The sequence below is a fragment of the Parasteatoda tepidariorum genome, chromosome 9 (genome assembly GCF_043381705.1).
Source record: "Parasteatoda tepidariorum isolate YZ-2023 chromosome 9, CAS_Ptep_4.0, whole genome shotgun sequence".
NCBI lineage: Eukaryota > Metazoa > Arthropoda > Arachnida > Araneae > Theridiidae > Parasteatoda > Parasteatoda tepidariorum.
The window spans coordinates 30,338,796-30,356,381 of record NC_092212.1 but is presented as its reverse complement, the minus strand read 5'-3'; the positions used below and the strand labels follow the sequence as shown (position 1 = coordinate 30,356,381).

Here is a 17,586-nt window from a genome sequence, read left to right as displayed (position 1 = left end):
TACAATTTTAATTATACACATATTTAATTTAATTATCATCGATTTATTACTACAGATGAATTGGTTAATGACGCTTCGCGACAGCGCACCGAGATTTATGTGATTTCTACCATGATATGTGAATTAATGTGCTTAGAAGTTAAAAATTCGTTAAGCTATTTGAATCTGATAATTTAATTCACAAGCAACACAACATGATATCATTGATGCTTGCCACGTGCGAATGAAAATTTAGCAAATGATAGAAATTTAATTCATTTTTATTTATTTAATCAATGTAGTTATTAAATTGTAACTGTCATTATGTAACCATTATTACATTGTTAATTAGGTATATTTAAGACGAAACTATTAATTGCTTTCTCATGCAATAGCAAACTGAAAGAAATATACTAGAGAAAAGTTGCGAATTCTAATCTTTTTAAATAGCTTTTTATTTGTCATCAATTGTGTTCAATTTCAGGCTAGCCTGGTAACTTAAATGTGAGGGTATTGAGCGAGATTTGTCTCTTCATCAAAAAATATTTGCTAAAGGCAACGGAAGTAGGCGATCGAGTGATAAAAATGAACAGTACAGTAATATGAAAGATATGTACAAAAAAAAAAAAAGGATCCGAATAATAATTGGTAAAATACGAGTACGAATACGAGAAGTCCGAACAACATAAAATGTATACATAATCGAAAAAATTAGTATTTACATATTTACAACGGAGTGATTTATTACAAATCCAAAAAATTAGTGTATACGTATTTACAAACGGAGCGAAAATATTAGTGATTTAGATTATTATCGAAGAAGTGAACCTGGTAGCTTCGTTTGTTCCTTCGTTGTAATGGAACTGGGCGTCTGAGGCCTTACCCATTCATCCTGAAATTAAACTAAGAAATATACATGACAAAAAGAAAGTTTGGGGAGCAAAATGGAGTTCGTGAGATAAGACAGAAAAAATGGCACTTTGCCATTATTAGGTAATAACAAAATTACAAGTAATAAAAAAGTACTTGAAAAAAGTTAAAATTAAAGTACAATTGGAAAATAAACACTAATGAATACATAAGTCGTAAACTCAAATTTGGGTCTGCTGTTAAACGATGTTAAAAAAAAAAATACGTCAAATAAGTTTTCCAGAATTACTCTCTGATTCTTAGTTTCACTGACTACTTTGCATTCTTTCCCTAATTCGCTGGAGTAAACTCTACGGATTCGCTTTAAGCACACTCTGCACCTGTAAACTTATCGTAGTTGAATAACATAGAATGTCGCTTCGGTATTCTTCCACTAAACTCTTCAGTTAAATACCTGAAAGCGTCGTCATTGTACGTAAATCTTAGCATTTGTCGATTGAGAAGCCAATCAAGTCCGACACATACGTGTGACTTCGCCGACAGGAGTCCAATTAAATCTGATTTAAATCACATGGCAAGGCCTAATCACCAATTAAAGTATTGTTATAAAAATAACTGTAACAACATTTAAGATGTTATACAACGACTACATTTTCACATAATAATCATTATAATACAGGCCGATTTACCACTATCACATGGCTTATTCCATACATTTCTGTGCACGTGCTCTCCGTAAGTTCTATAGAGTAACGAGATTGTTCCGTAGTATTAAGTATGCATTAGTAAAAGGGCTAAATCACTATGATGATTGAAAAAATTTAAGCTCAGCAATCCTTAAGATAATTCTTTCTATTCCAGGTTTAAAGCAGAAATATATTCTCAGAATTCCCATACGGGTACTCACATGGACGCTCCATCCCACATTGTGCCAGATGGAATAAACATAGACGAAATGCCCGTTTCACAGTTTCATGGTCCGGCCGCTGTAATAGACATCACTGAACGGGCAAAGCTCAATGCAGACGCCGTAGTGAACATTGAAGATTTTCTAGAGTGGGAGTCCGGCACTGGTCAAAGCCTTAATGGAACTATTGTCTTAATCAGAACGGGTTGGGAAGAGAAATATAAAGACCATGCTGCATACCTGGGTGCAGTTAATACAGCTGAAGACGCAACCCAAATGCACTACCCGGGTATGTCCGCAGAATCCTGCCATTGGTTGGCTGAGAACCGGAATATAAAAGGACTCGGAAGTGATACACTGTCCCCTGAGAGTGCCATAACATTCTTCGCCGATAACTTGCCTTGCCATTTTGCCATGTTACCAAAGGGGATGTTCCTTTTAGAGAGTGTTGCAGTTAAGAAAGAACTGCCCCTGTACGGGGCATATATATCAGCATTGCCGCAGAAAATAGTAAAAGGAAGTGGTGCCCCAACTCGTATCGTTGCCACAATCCCCAAAATTATTGAAAATTTACCTTAAAGGTGATCAATGAATCAGAAAATGAACAATCTCAGGGAAGAACTACTTTTTAGACAGCATTAAAAGTTGTCACATATATGTTATTTTAAAAGTTTGGTCGTAAGTGCTGAAATATTATTTATTTAATGTGTTTCATTGTAATAATCTATTGAATGTTTCACGCTATCGTATACAGGGTGTCCCAAAACGACCGCATAAACTCTGCACAGCTAGGTTCCTCGTTGGGAGTACATAAAAACTGCCTATGGTTCCTGTACGATCCATAGTGTACGAGAAAAATATGAAAAACAAAGTATAACATCACTGCCGGTGCAAGAAAAAACACTTTATTGAACATATCAACAGCAGTATATTATGCACAATTTGAAGCAGATGGTCAACAGATGGTCAAAGTGTCTGCCATGCATGTCGGGGCAGGCAAATACTGTTGCTGATATGTCCAATAGAGGGTTTTTTTTTTCTTGCTCCGGCAGTGACGTCATACTTTGTTTTTCGTATTTTTCTCGTAAACTATGGATCGTACAGGAACGCTTCTTTGGGCAATTTCTATGTGCTCCCAACGTGGAATCTAGCTTTGCAGAGTTTATGCGGTCGTTTTGGGACACCCTGTATGTATTCTATCTACATAATCTTGCAATAATTCTAATAAATAAATATTGTTTGCGTGCCTTATTGTAAAATATCATTAATAGTTTATTCTAGGCTGTCAATTTTTTGCGAGAATTTTCGCAACTCCGTGAATAATTCAGTCCAAGTCTACAAGAAAGACAGAGCAGCAGTTTCTAACTTTTTTTCAGCAATCAGATGAATAAAATTTTTTTGTTGTTTTATCATTAATAATCTTAAATTTGCTTTTATGTCTGAGAGTGCGTGTATTTGTAGTGCGTGGGTTGTATCTAGATTAGAGGAATGATAGTTTGTTTTTGGTGTACATACATAAGCTGAAAATTAATAAAATAAGCCGAATTATAGTACTTAGAAGTGAAAGTTTTAAAAGAATTGCTCTAAGCGTTGAAAATGGTTATTAGGAAAGCATATTTCTTTATTAAAAAACTTAGCTATTTAATTTTGTTATTTTGATTCGAAAACCACGATAGGAAACACTATTGCAATATTTTATAAATGCTTGTTCTTTTCATAATTATTCAATATATTGTTATAAGAAATATTATGTTTCCTTTTAAAAAATGCCATTTTTATTTCATTGGCATTTTCCAGAAATAATTTCACAAAGACAACTGAAGGATCACACAAATTATAAATCATAGGTAGGATCTAAATATAATTGATGGTTTAAAAATTCATTTAAAAAATACTAAAACGCGGAACCCCTTTCTCTGTTCCACGGAACCCTATGGTTCCACGGAACACCATTTGGGAAAAACGGATTACATCTGTTAATAAATAAAGCTATTTAAGAATAATTCCACCATTAAAAATAAAATAAAAGTGGTACGTTCGTACTACCAGTATTTTGTCTATTCCGAAAATTAGGAGCTCTGAGTTTATTGTACGAATAAAATCAGTAGTAGATTTAACACTAGCAGCTTTAAGATGAAAAAATTAACTACATCAGCGGTTTTTTCCTAGCTACAACTTATTGCCTAAAAAACTGACAGTTTGTTTTCCTTATCCAAGCACTGCTGTTCTCTGTAAAAATTAGAAATGATAAGCTAATAATTAGAAACTTAGCCGACAGTACGGGGGAAAAAAACCGGAAATAAAATTACAAAATTGCCATTTTCAGGAAATATTTTTAAACTTGCTCTTAATGAACAACTCAAATTAAGTTGCTGAATTACATTTTTTGAAAGAAAAAATTTATGTATTTTTTTTTTTTTTTTTTTTTTTTTTTTTTTTTGTGCACGATGTTTTCTTACTAGTTAATAAAAATTCGTAATTAAATTGAAAAAATTAGATCTTCAGATTAAAAGCTATTCAAGTTGTTATCTTCTTGCATGCTGCACAATATTTATCGATATAAACTGCTTTAAAGAATATAAAAAAATAATAAGTTCAAGTTATTCAATTCTCATTTAGATCAATTTTTTGCACAATGCTCATGCTGAAACATGGCTAACTCTCATAAGATTAATCGCAAATTCTAAGAATCAAGAAGTTATCATGTAGCTTTCGACAATTTTCAAAGTAGTAGTCAAATTATAATAAAAGTAGACTTGATTTCTTTTTTTTCTTTCTTTCTTTTTTTTTTAATTTCACGAGCACTAACAGACACGACAATAAAATGACTGTCCTTTATATAGTCAAGCATTTCAGCAATAGCTCACATGCGAGCCGCAGGGGCTCAGGGGATAGAGAATTCATCTCCCAAAGAGGTAACCCAGGCAAAGAATATATAGGGGATATATATTCTTTGACCCCTATATATTCTTTGACCCAGGTGCGAACTCCAGCGGTGGCTGGTTGATACGAATTATGCTCCCGACTCGCACCGACCACAGTACTGACGTGAAATATCTTCAGTGGTAGATGAATCGTAGGTTAGAATCCCTTGCCTTCGTTTTTAACCCAGCGGATTTTCGTGGTTTTTCTCACATGTAACTCAAATGCGAGTAAGTTCCTTCAAAAAGTCCTCCATGATGACTACTTTGCCTAAATGTTTGATTTAAGAGTTTCCTTGTCTTCTAAATTGGGCTCAAAATTACAAGGCTACGGAGTTGAACATTGATAATCGTAAAGTTAGATTTGGTTCGGCTGTTCAACGCTGGATATAAAATAAAATAAAAAAACAACCCATGTGCGCAGTTGGGGGGTTATGAATGTTGCGATTCCACAATTTCGTGACCAACAAAATGATGAGGGCAATGCAATTAAGCTCTGCGCACCAACCGCCTTTACATTTTAAACAAACTGGTATCCCATTGATCTGGAGTTGGGTGACTTCAAGCCACACTTAAACGTAGTTAAACATTATTCAGATCCAAAAAAAGATATTCTTAGACTGTTGAAAAAAAAGTAAGATCGTATTCAGTCCTTTCAGTAAGTGGGGCTCAAATCCCTTTTTATTAAAACTTAAGTGATTTATTTTTCTAGGAGGTTAAAATCAATTTTAAACCAAAAAATGCAGCTTGCACTTTAAATATTTTTCGGAAAATCTCCGCCGGTAGAAAATAAATAATAAATAATTATAAAGCACTACATAGTGGCAAAAATAAATAATAATGCACTACATAATAAAGCTAACTTTAATTCTTTGCCAATTTTCATTGCTGCTTTCTTTTTCTTTTTTCTTCTNTTTTTTTTTTTTTTTTTTTTTTTTTTTTTTTTTTTTTTTTTTTTTGGATCTACAAAAACTATGCTCAGATAGGAAATTTTCAAAAACTGCCTTTTTTACATAGATGAAAAAGAAGAAAAATTCTATTTTTGTCAGACGTAAAACCAGAAATTTAAGGCAAATTTTTATTACTTTTGTAATTAACTTGTATCACTAACGAAACTACCCTTACACATATTTCGAGAGAGATGTACCTTATGTTTTTCGTTTTAGATCTTATAAAATAAAATTATTTTTCCCTTTTTAATCTACTTGAAGAACAAGAACGTATTCTTTAAAATGTTCGTTTTATTTTGGGATTTTAAATATTTACATATAGATTCTATTATTCAAATGTAAAGATAGAATGACAATTATTATCAAAACCGTTATTTTATAACGATTATTTTAATACAATTTGTGAATACAAAATTTAAAAAAAATTTAATCTATCATTGTGATTATTTGCATAAATAAATGAATAAATTTATTTTTCCAAATAATCTCTGAAACTGGGAGCTTAATATATATTTAACCTCTCCCGTTCCATGTTGATAACACACCTGTTGAAATGATAACACTTTTTTACTTCCAAGTCAAACGGAATTTTTTGTTCAGATATTGAAGAAAAAGGGAATTTCCCTTGCACCTGACACAATAAAATCAGACTACCTAAATTGATTACCATTAATATGTTTGCTTTTAGCGAGTAACCGTTAGAACTTTCGGCATCACCGTTGACAGGTATATTTCTCTCAAGGTAAGTCATTTTGTTTTGTTTTTAAATTAAACCCTTTAACAATTCGAACAGTTCGTTAACAGCATGAAAAATACTTTAAAAACTCTTCGGGATAGAATCAATACCTCCTCTAGGAGGTATTGATAGAATAGACAAAGAGACAAATGAGTTGAATTATTAAATTACGATTTAAATTATAAAACCTATTACGTTCCGTCTACTTTTGTTTTGTTTTTTTAAATAAATGTTTTATTTTAAAATACTTATATTAGTTTATTTATTTATTTTAAAAATTTCTAAGGGGCCCAAGGCACTATTCAAATTTTAGCTGTGTAAATAAATAAATACGTCACAATAAGTAAAATAAAAAAATGCATCCAGTGCACCTGATTTTTTTCTTTCTTTTTGTAATCAAAAACCAAGATTTTATCATTTTTTTAAAAAACCGAGCTTTCAAGAGTTCTTCGAAAATATTTTAAATTTGTGTTTTTATGCTGTTTTATTTTTGGTAATTTGGTTCCTATTTTAAGCGTAATCACAAGTAAAAGACTTATACAATTTGAGGGTTTGATAACTAATATTTATTACTTGTTTTATTGGATTGACTGTAACTTTAATTTTTTTTACTTTTACATATGCAAAAAAAAAAACATTCAAAATATTTATTGCATATATTAATTTCATAAATTTAATTTAAATTTAAAAAAAAAATTGAATTTTAAGTTTAATATTTTTTTATTTAAATTAAAAATTTAATTTTAATAAATTATCCACTGTCAGTATATCTTAGTATTTTCTGAAATGAACTAAATTTGTTAGTTTATTATTGAATATGAATATTTCTAAGGTTTACAATGCTGAAGAATTAACAGCATTACATCCTAATTGAAGACGACTCATTCGGGCAATCCTTCGTACCAAATCCGGAAAAGGTTAATAAAGGAAACACAAAAAAAAATATCAAAACAAAAAGTTTTAGCAAAAAATTTTAACAAAACAAGATTAACATGTTAACAAATTAGATTAAAATGTATTCGAAATATTTGTGTTACAGTTACCTCATGTTACAATCAAAATGAACTAAAAACGATGCTATCAATGATTTATTTTGTTGAAAGTTAAATTAGGAAGAAAAAAAGTTATTTTAGAAAGAACTAAGTATCTCAAACAAAGTAGCTTTAAAGCTGACTTATTTTTATGATATAAAATTAAATGCAAACTTAAACATAATTGTTTATCTATTTAAAATAGTTATGTCTTTCATAATTGGTAAGCTTGTTTTTACGCATAATTATATCAGGGATCATTTTTATTGAAGCTAGAGTTTATTCATCGACCAGTGGTATTTCCGCACAAAAAACACTCACTAAATTAAAACTGTATAATTTCGATAACATTTGGAAGTCAAACTGTATCAATGTTCAACTCCGTAGCTTTGTAATTTTGAACCCAACCCAGAAGACAAAGGAACTCTTTTATCAAGAATTGGAACAAGCTAGCCTTCGAGAAGGACTTTTTGATGGAACTAACTCGTATTTGCGTTACATGTAGAAGAAAACTGCGAAAACCTGCCATGATTAGCCCGATGTCAAGGGGATTCTAACCCATAATCCGTCAATCAAAAGGATATCTTACGTCAATACTGTGGTGGGTGCGAGTCTGGAGCAAAGTTCGTAACAGCCTGCCATCGCTAGGTAACTAACTAGACAACTAGAATCTCTGCTAAAAAATCTTTAAAAAAAAAATCTCAATTTTAAAATATATTTAATTAAGCTCCATATTGTTTTCTAACTACCAATAGCAAAATTAAAAGTGTTTTTTAACACTGAATAGAATTAATCAATAATCAAAATACCAGCCACTTTCCGAATTACTGGAGTCCTCAAGTTTCAGCTGACATTTTGTGCCTGTTCAAAATACAAGTTTCAATCGTTTTCGAACCACTGCAAACAAATTGTACTGCTAAATGGAACTTATCTTATCAACTTAACCACATTCCGCCTAGCTATTGTGCTCAAATTTAAATTGGAACTGTGTGCTGAATGACATAAAAATTTCAATCGCTTAATTTATATCCTTCAACTGCTACAGAATTTCCGATATTTCACTAAACATTTTTTCCTTGGGACAACGTATTCAGATTTTATTGAATTAGAAATAAACAGAATATTATTGAAATTTCGACCACTTTCCGAGTAACTAGAGTGTCCTTTCTCCCACTGGAGCTTTGGGTCTGACACCGATAAAAGCTACAATTGTTTCCTAAATGGTGCTAGCAAAATTTATCGCCAATCGAAATTTCTATTCATTTCTGATATGATTTCGATTATCAAACTAACTAAATTGTTGAAAGGAAAGAATTTATTCTATTTTTGTAAAACATAGGGCGCAACACTTTCTTAATAAACTTCGACCACTATAATCCCCCACGTTTTTCAACTTTATAACGTTCTTCGTTTTATCTGCGACAAAAAACAATGGTCAGTAGTTAGTAGTCATATTTTATTATCATGAAGTAGTGCTAAATTGAAGATGTTATAAATAGTTATTTGGCATGAAAATATTCCTAAAATGCGGGGTAATGTTTTCTAAAAGAATCTAGTGTACTCTAAAAGAATCTAGTGTAAAAATATTCCTAAAATGCAGTGTAATTTTTTCTAAAAGAATCTAGTGTTAAAATATACCTAAAATGCGGTTTAATGTTTTCTACAAGAATCTAGTGTACTCTAAAAGAATCTAGTATAAAAATATTCCTAAAATGCTGTGTAATGTTTTCTAAAAGAATCTAGTGTAAAAATATTCCTGAAATGCGGTGTAGTGTTTTCTAAAAGAATCTAGTGTAAAAATATTCCTAAAATGCGATGTAATGTTTTCTAAAAGAATCTAGTGTAAAAATATTCCTGAAATCCGGTGTAATGTTTTCTAAAAGAATCTAGTGTAAAAATATTCCTGAAATGCGGTGTAGTGTTTTCTAAAAGGATCTAGTGTAAAAATATTCCTAAAATGCCGTGTAATGTTTTCTAAAAGAATCTAGTGTAAAAATATTAATAAAATGCGGTGTAATGTTTCCTAAAAGAATCCAGTGTAAAAATATTCATAAAATGCGGTGTAATGTTTTTTAAAAGAATCTAGTGTAAATTTAAAGCAAAAAAATTGATAGATATAAATATTTTTTTTTAAAGTCGAGTAAAATCAATATTCTGGCTTTAAAATTACAAGATATACTGACGTATAAAATTTGAAGGAAAAAAATCTCTTTTGGGTGTTTCATCCAGTAAAAAAAGTTAATAGGAAAAGAATAAAAAATTATTTTCTCAAACAAGTTTTTTTTCTGACGTCACCATCTTATGCTTTCCCGTCTAGTGAAAGATTTTAAGAAAATATTTCCGTGTAATCGAATTTAATATTATTAAAACACCAATTTTTCACGAAATATGGTAAAGTTCTTATTTAGAAGTAAGTACATTTTTTTAAGGACACTGAAATATTTCCTTGTGTTAATCAGTCAGACAATAGTGGTAAAATAATGTCAGTAATTTGTTTAAACCAATTTTGTTTATCTCTATATTTATACATTCTATAGAATGCTCTTACATGCCGATATTTATGTCTGAAACAAAAGACAAAATGTGTTTAAACTAAAATATTAATCATATCTACCGTACTACTGTGCAAAAAAAAAATGTGTAAATAAATAAATAAAATAAACTATATTACTTGTATTACAAACGTGGTGAATATTATATTTCAGACTTAAAGTAGAGTTTGACATAGTTTCTGCTTAATTTAGAAATATTAAAACTAACTTAACTTTATAAATAAATTTAAAAAAGCATCAATATCATGTAAAAAAGTACAATTCTCAAAATATGATTTGATAAACGTTTTCATTTCTTTGCTTGGTTTTTTTCTTCTTTTTACCGAATGCATCTGTTTAGTTAGTTTTGTTTTTAATTATTTCAGTCTTAACTAATTTATNACGTCAGTCATGAGTTTAAGTGTGAATTTTGTCCTCCTAGTTACCGCCAGAAATAATTGTCATTTTACAATCTTTTTAATTTTCATACCAAAGTATTGTTCTAAAATTAACGACATTATTCAGTACGACATCAAAAAAGCATCCATGGGATAATGAAGGCCCGTATTACCCCTAATTCAAAGTTTTTGAAAACTAGTTTCAGCAAACTTGGCATATCCTTGAAGTTAATACATTAACTTCATTACTATTAACCATTTAGGATTTATGTCTATCAACTTTAAACTGCCTAACGTTGTAATTCGGAACCGAACATAGAAGACAAGTAAACTCTTGGCAAGCAGAGGGGCAAGCTTCGGAAAGGACTTTGTGAATTTAACTCGAAGTGTTTGCAAAGCGAAGAAAACAACGAAAACCTCCCACGTTTAATCCGAAAGACGAGGATATTCTGGCACATGATCTGATAATATTTTACATCTCTGTGAATCTGAGCATGCATTCATACTCGACCAAACCAAAAACTTTTAAACAAGCTACAGTTTTCATCAAACTACTTCCGTGTTATAGTTTTTNTAACTATATATATATATATATATTAATCCCACGTTTAATCCGAAAGACAAGGAAATTCTGGCACATGATCTGATAATATTTTACATCGCTGTGAATCTGAGCATGCATTCATACCAAACCAAAAACTTTTAAACAAGCTACAGTTTTCATCAAACTACTTCCGTGTTATAGTTTTTAAATTATAATTATTGATAAAGGCTCTGGCCTATTTCTAAAACTATTTTTTTTTTCGAAAGTGATTTTATTAAAAAGACCTGTGGAGAAAAAATTAATTCATGTTTTATAATTGTTAAATAAATTTTATTTTTCCGAAGAACGAATTTTATTAAAATCCGATTTTTAAGAATTAATTTTAATTTATTTTTTGTATTATTAATTTTATGTTTATTGTTACTTAATTGTATTATCACAAAAAAAACGCATTTTATTGAAATCATACTTTTAAGAATCAATTTTCATTATTAAAATAGTATCTTTCTACGTTTGTATTATGGATTTTATATATTATTGGTGAAGAACTCATTTCACTAAAAACCTTCTTTTAATAATTAATTATCATTTTTAAAACTGAATTTTTGTAAGCTAGTATTAATAATTTTCCTTTTGCATCATAATAGAAAAAGGACCGTATTTTATAGAAATCCTACTTTTGAGAATATTAATTCGATTAATTTTAAATTCCAGTATTTACTTAAATATCTCAACTGTTTTTCCATGAACAACAAGCAAAAAGTTATAATTTCTGATAATAAAAAAAACAATCTTTTACTAAAAGCAATATTCTCAATTTTATCTAAATATTTAATCTATTAATCATTTGGAAAATTCCTTGTCAGATCCGGCATCATTTTCCGAAGTCATTTAGAGATAAAGCTATCTTGCTCAGAAGGGGATCTGTTATCTAATCCAACGATGAAATTTTAATACATTTATAAACACTAGACATTTTTACATACCCAGGCCCTTTAAAGGATGATTACGAACGACTACTTTTTGGTATCAGTTTTAAATTTTTGTAAAATTTGTGTAATTCCACTAAATGGATGATTCTTATCCGAAATAACGTAAGTAGTGGTAGATAGTTAAATTAAATTTTAGAAAATTAAAAATTAAGTTTAAAATATACTTGAAGGGAAAAAATACTTTTGTCATACGCGACATCATTTATACAGTACTATCCATACGCTAAATCGTTTTCGAACAACAGAACAAAGAGTTTGAATTTTCAGTGGTGTTTTATTAGGAAAGTGTTCTAGGATTTTTGTTACTAGTTAGGCCTTAAATAAAAATTATTTTCTCGTTTTCAGCTTAACATAAAAAAATTTATTTTTAATTTTTTTATTTAATTTTTTCTTCTTGTTTTTAGTTTAGCATGTTAATACATTCATTTCGGAAAATATTCAAATTTTCGATTAGCAATACATTTTGCTCATATTACTTTAGAAACAAATTGAATCTTGCATTAACGTCTCGTATAGATTTCCAATTGAAATTCGAGGTCTCTAACTAGTCGAAAAGTTTGGCGAAACTTCGACTGAAATGGAACGTTTACAGAGGTGCCATTCTCTACGGAAGTATTTCAATTTTAAAATGGAATTACAAATTAATAAATTTTATTTTAATAATTGGATTTTATTAATTTAANAGATTTGGTTCATGTTGTTCAAACGATACTATTAAGCCCTTCCAAATTATTAAAACTTATTTTCACCAAGAATTGACAACGCGAATGGGGCGGAGCCACTTAGCTGTTTCATTTTAAATGTTTGTTAGCCTCATAGCAAAACATCTGTGCTATCATAAACATTCATGAAAAATTGTAGACAATTATTTTAAATACAACGTGAGAAATCTTGTTTAGTGTAAAATGTGAAGAAAAAATTCTGATAAACGTATTAAAAACTTAAAATTAAATAGTCTATCCACTGTTATCATTTTGCACAAAAACTGCAATAACTATGCAAATAATTAGAGTAGAAACAAAAGTAAAATATTTTTTAGAAAGCTAAGAGTACAAGGATGCAAAATTTATAATAAACTCGATTTCGAAAATTTTACCCAAAATCAGGTTTTTGCACTAGTCATATAAGATACCTTAATAAATAACTTAGCTACGTCATAAAATGAAAACTTGCCCATTATATATCGTCTTTTTCCTACCGCTTGAAAAATTTATCCTCGTATAGAGTAAAAGATATGCGATCAAGAAACAGTTAAACTTATTATCTGTAGCACACAACCTCTATTAAAATGTTAGCGACCTAGCTATTTAGACAGTGAGCAAAATTTTGATTGACGAAAAATTGCCTTAGTTCATAATATGTATTAAGATTCAGAAAGCGATTGAGATTTGCATTGAAAAATTATCTTTGTTGATAATGCGAAGTAGGATTCAGAAAACTATTAAATCTTGTATTGAAAAATTGCCTTTGTTCACAAAAGATTCAGAAAACTATTCAATCTTGTATTGAAAAATTACTTTCGTTCATAAAGGATTCAGAAAAATATTAAATCTTGTATTAAAAAATTGCCTTCGTTCATAAAGGATTCAGAAAACTATTAAATCTTGTATTAAAAAATTGCCTTCGTTCATAAAGGATTCAGAAAACTATTGAAACTTGTATTGAAAAATTGCCTTTTTGGATAAAAGATTTAGAAAGCAGTTAAAACTTGTATTCAAGAATTACCTTTATTGATAATTGCGAAGTAAGATTCAGAAAACTATTGAAACTAGTATTAAAAAATTGCCTTTGTTGATATGTGTAGTACGATTCAAAAAAACAATTGAAACTAGTAAGGTCATCATCAGACGCAGAGCTCCAGCGGAGATTTGAGCATTTTAGTTAGCCAGAAAGTCACTGAATTTAGATTGATGATAAATTGGAAATAAAGGCAGTAAGGAAGCATAAAGTATTCTTACTACAGAGTTTTTACCTTCTTTTTTTTTAAATAAAGCATTTTGGTAAATAAGTTTAAAAGGTTTAATTTATTCCTCTTCTATTATTTCTCTCTTTACCTTTTTTTCAAGGTGAGTGAAACAGAGTTAATATTGTAGTTTAAAGGTGAATATTAAGGAACCCATTTGACCGTCAACCCCTGCCCGTTCCAATCAATTCGATTTTAGATGTCTATAACTAAAATTAAAAAACGTTACTTGTTTTTTATGAATGTTTTTTATTTAGTTAATATTAAAAAAAAAAATTTTTCTTCCTAGGTGAAATACTCAGAAAAACCAAAATGCCTCGTAGCAAAAAGTATAGCGGAGGAGCAAGACCCAAAGCCAAAAACAACACCCTTCCATTTTTGTCAAACGATTTTGACGACAACAGAGACACAGAATCAGCAGAATCTAAATTTTGCTCAGATATCAATGGAAGCATACAAACGTATGAATCAGCTATGAATGATTTCCGTAGGGTCTACTTGGAGTGGTCGAGAGAGAGACAGAACACATTATCAAAGCTAGAGGAACTAGTGGCTGATGTACACAAAGATCAGTTGGCCTTCAACAAAACAGGTTTAATGTTTAAAGAAGCCAACATGGCATCCCGTGAATTCAAAAATACGAATAATCCCAACGTAGATTTCTTTGCTTCTTTAGCTGTTTTCCTCACAGACGCTGTGGATGGTGTGAATTCAATAGTGCAAGCCTGCAATGTAGATAAATATATGGCAACATTTGCAGAAATAATGGAAAATGATGCTGAAATAACCAAACCCTTGCACAAAATAAGATCCAAATGCTTTGCCCAGTACCATAATGTGGAGGAAATAATTCGTCGTTACCACTCCGAAACATTCGACTCAACCGTTGGCAAAATATCACGGTCTTTAAAAACGGAAGATATGTGGTTAGTAGTAAAAAGCAACAGCAACAGTATGACCCAAGTGATTGAAGCAGTTGATGGATTTTTTCAGCAAGTGTCTAAAGTTGAAGTGTTTAAAGAAATCAGCAATTCCGTAGGGAGTTACATTGATAGCAATCCAGCTGTACTTGATGCTTGCGAATCCGCTGGTAAAGCTTTGTATGGTATTTATGATACTTGGGGAAGAAGTCGTGATCCAAAAGATAAAAATGCAATGGCTTCAAGAATCGACTCTGGTGTTAATAGAGCCATCATGTTCAGAGAGCAGAGAGAGATTATGAGGCTTCAAGGCCTAACTCTAGATGAAGACTCGTCCCAAGCCAAACTAGAAACAAAGATTCGTGAAGCTATAGATGATCTTGAAAAGGAAACTAGAGACATGAGAACTCTGTATGACAGCTCAAGAAATGCATTAAATGCAAGTTTCCGTAATGGTTCGAGCTACAGAGGATATAGCCAATACAATTTTTAAAAACATGAGCTGTCTACATTTTTATTGTTCATGTGATTAATAAAATAAAATGGAAGGGCTATTTATATATTAAATATGCTTTATTGTAATTATCTAATTAAATTCTGTATGAGGCTTTAAAAAAATGTTATGATTTAGTTTTTAAACTCAATCACAAGTATGCGATTTATTTTAAACGTAGAGGATAAATAGCTTTAAAAATACATAAGAAACTATTAACCCATTGGTTTATACAGCTGGCCACAACTTTTAAGTCTGTAAATATGAAACGCACTGAGCAGCAGGAACTCTTTCTTTGTGTTTCTTCCTTAAATAGATGGCATGACATATTAATTACCGTTAGAGAGCTGAAAAATCAATCTATTTAATATTGTTTAATTTTCATGGAGGAAATATTATTAAGCTAAGGGGTGCAAAATAAAATTAATTATTGGTGAAATCCATTATTCAACTATCCAAGAATATTTATCTTAAATATTATATTGCAATGCCGAAAACTGGCATCAAACTAAAAAAGCATCAAACAACAAAGGATTCAATTGACCTATTTCTTAATTCGTTTAATGCAGGAAACTAAAAACTGTCATCAATGGATTAACTAAAAATATTTTTTAAGGTCTGTCAAAAGTTTTTATTGAAATTTGAATGATTTTATTTTGAACATACAAAAGTTGTTAAAAAAATTATTTATTCTTAAATTTAAACTAGAAATTTCGTTTTATTCAGTTTTTTTAGGAAAAGTAATAGCGCAATTAATCCTTCCAATTTTGCAGTTTAGAGAGGTGTTTACACCAACTGCATTTTTAAAAAAATGATAAGACTTTTTTTTTTTTTTTTACAATTAAAAGAAAATCTAACAAATCATCTATCTTTCAGACCATTTAATGTATTTCCCACTTTAAATGACAGCTTAGAAGAAACAAAAACAAAAAAAGCTGAAAAACAAAGATGCAATCAAGTTGAAAACAATTTAGTCAGCATTGCACCCAAGCAACATTTCCTTTTCAGATAATCTGATATGCATTGATCTGAAGATGGGTCGACTTTAAATTGCCACTGGGAATCAAACCCCAGTTCTTCACAGTGACAGTTCAATGCCTAAACCTCTGAGCCATCACAGCTCAAATAAAATAACTAAATTCAACATTAAGGAAATAGGTTATCCTGATATCCGTTTTCTCGACACTTATAACAGTTCTTTTTTTTGGTATCTTTTCAACAAAAACTACAATTCAGCTAGTTTTATTCATTTTCAGCTTATACATACTTGAAAAACAAAATTTAGAGCTATACTAGATGCTGATCCAGAGCTGTGAATTCAATTGTTTATTACATTCAGATTTTACTTAAAAAATTTGTCTTCCTTTGGTTAATATGTTCACCATTGCTGATGAGCTTTATCTATAAAGTATCCGGCTTCTATTATACGAATGGTAACCGTTTAGGATTCCGAAAATAGGGAACATTTAAGGAATTTTTAGGATTTCAAAAAGTGGGATCTGCTATAACACAAACATCTGAGTAAAGATGGATGATGTAGAAGTCAACAGAGGAAAAATTAAATCACTACAGACTTTTAAAACAAATAATAACCAATCATAAATTATTAAAACAAATTCAATAAGAAATATAAATTTTTAATGGAACTGGATGATATATAAAATACAGAGTGAAAATAAAAAGCCAGCTTTTATAACATATTTCACATATCTTAGGATATAGCGGTAAATAATACAGTCTATATACATGTAAAACCCAAAAGGAGTATTCAATCTCGTTGTTTCAAAGGCAATGTGTGTTAGTGCATATCACATCCTAATTGACATAACTGAAAGGAGAAAAAAAAATCATTACAATCAATAATACTGGAGATAAAAATCGCTTGAGATTTAACACAAAGCTTTTATACTTAAATTGTAAAATAAAAACTGAAAATGTTTTATATTTTAAAATATATATTTAGCATAAGTTAAAAATAATCATATCTAATTTTGACTGATTCCATTTTTTTTAAAGTCTAAATTTTTATTATTTCAAAACAAATTTACAGAATGTGTATAATCATAAAAAGCTAATTTTCAGGATAGGTAAAGGACAACAAGGTCACTCAGATAAATATAGTTATGTTGAGTCCAAAAGCAAAGTATTAGTCCAGAAATCAAGAACTAGCAAAAGGAACCAAATTAAAAAATTTTAACATCATTTACTTTTAGTAAATATTTATACAAAATATTAAATTTTACTGATTTTGATAGAATAGTTAACAAAAATAAATATCTAAAATATATTTCCTAGAAAATTATTACCTTTCCATTTAATTAATTATATATATATATTGTAATGTTTTCTAA

At 29.8% G+C, this 17,586-nt stretch overlaps 3 protein-coding genes across 5 annotated transcripts in view; 2 read left to right on the top strand and 1 right to left on the bottom strand.

The window, feature by feature from the left end:
- LOC107438383 (isatin hydrolase-like) overlaps window positions 1-2,493 on the top strand; it is a 6,827-nt gene extending 4,334 nt beyond the window's left edge. The window contains exon 2 of the mRNA XM_071185662.1: window positions 1,711-2,493. Coding sequence (XP_071041763.1) covers window positions 1,711-2,335 — 625 coding nt within the window. The 3' untranslated portion in view covers window positions 2,336-2,493. The remainder of the gene's footprint in view (window positions 1-1,710) is intronic.
- Window positions 2,494-6,228: 3,735 nt separating this feature from the next.
- On the top strand, window positions 6,229-15,309 carry LOC107438367 (uncharacterized). Of its 3 annotated transcripts, none has more exons than XM_016050650.4 (2): window positions 6,229-6,369; window positions 14,112-15,309. In XM_016050650.4, exon 2 carries the CDS (start codon window positions 14,135-14,137, stop codon window positions 15,233-15,235), a length of 1,101 nt encoding a protein of 366 aa, XP_015906136.2. In that variant the 5' UTR covers window positions 6,229-6,369; window positions 14,112-14,134; the 3' UTR covers window positions 15,236-15,309. The 3 variants fall into 3 exon arrangements, with proteins under 3 accessions (XP_015906136.2, XP_042906327.1, XP_015906143.2); XM_043050393.2 differs by lacking the exon at window positions 6,229-6,369 and adding an exon at window positions 9,669-9,804; XM_016050657.4 differs by lacking the exon at window positions 6,229-6,369 and adding an exon at window positions 11,816-11,961.
- Window positions 15,310-16,851: 1,542 nt separating this feature from the next.
- The window catches only part of LOC107438356 (sec1 family domain containing Slh), a 27,502-nt gene continuing 26,767 nt past the window's right edge, over window positions 16,852-17,586 (bottom strand). The window contains exon 25 of the mRNA XM_016050642.3: window positions 16,852-17,063. Within this exon, the coding sequence (XP_015906128.1) occupies window positions 17,034-17,063 (30 nt within the window). The 3' untranslated portion in view covers window positions 16,852-17,033. The remainder of the gene's footprint in view (window positions 17,064-17,586) is intronic.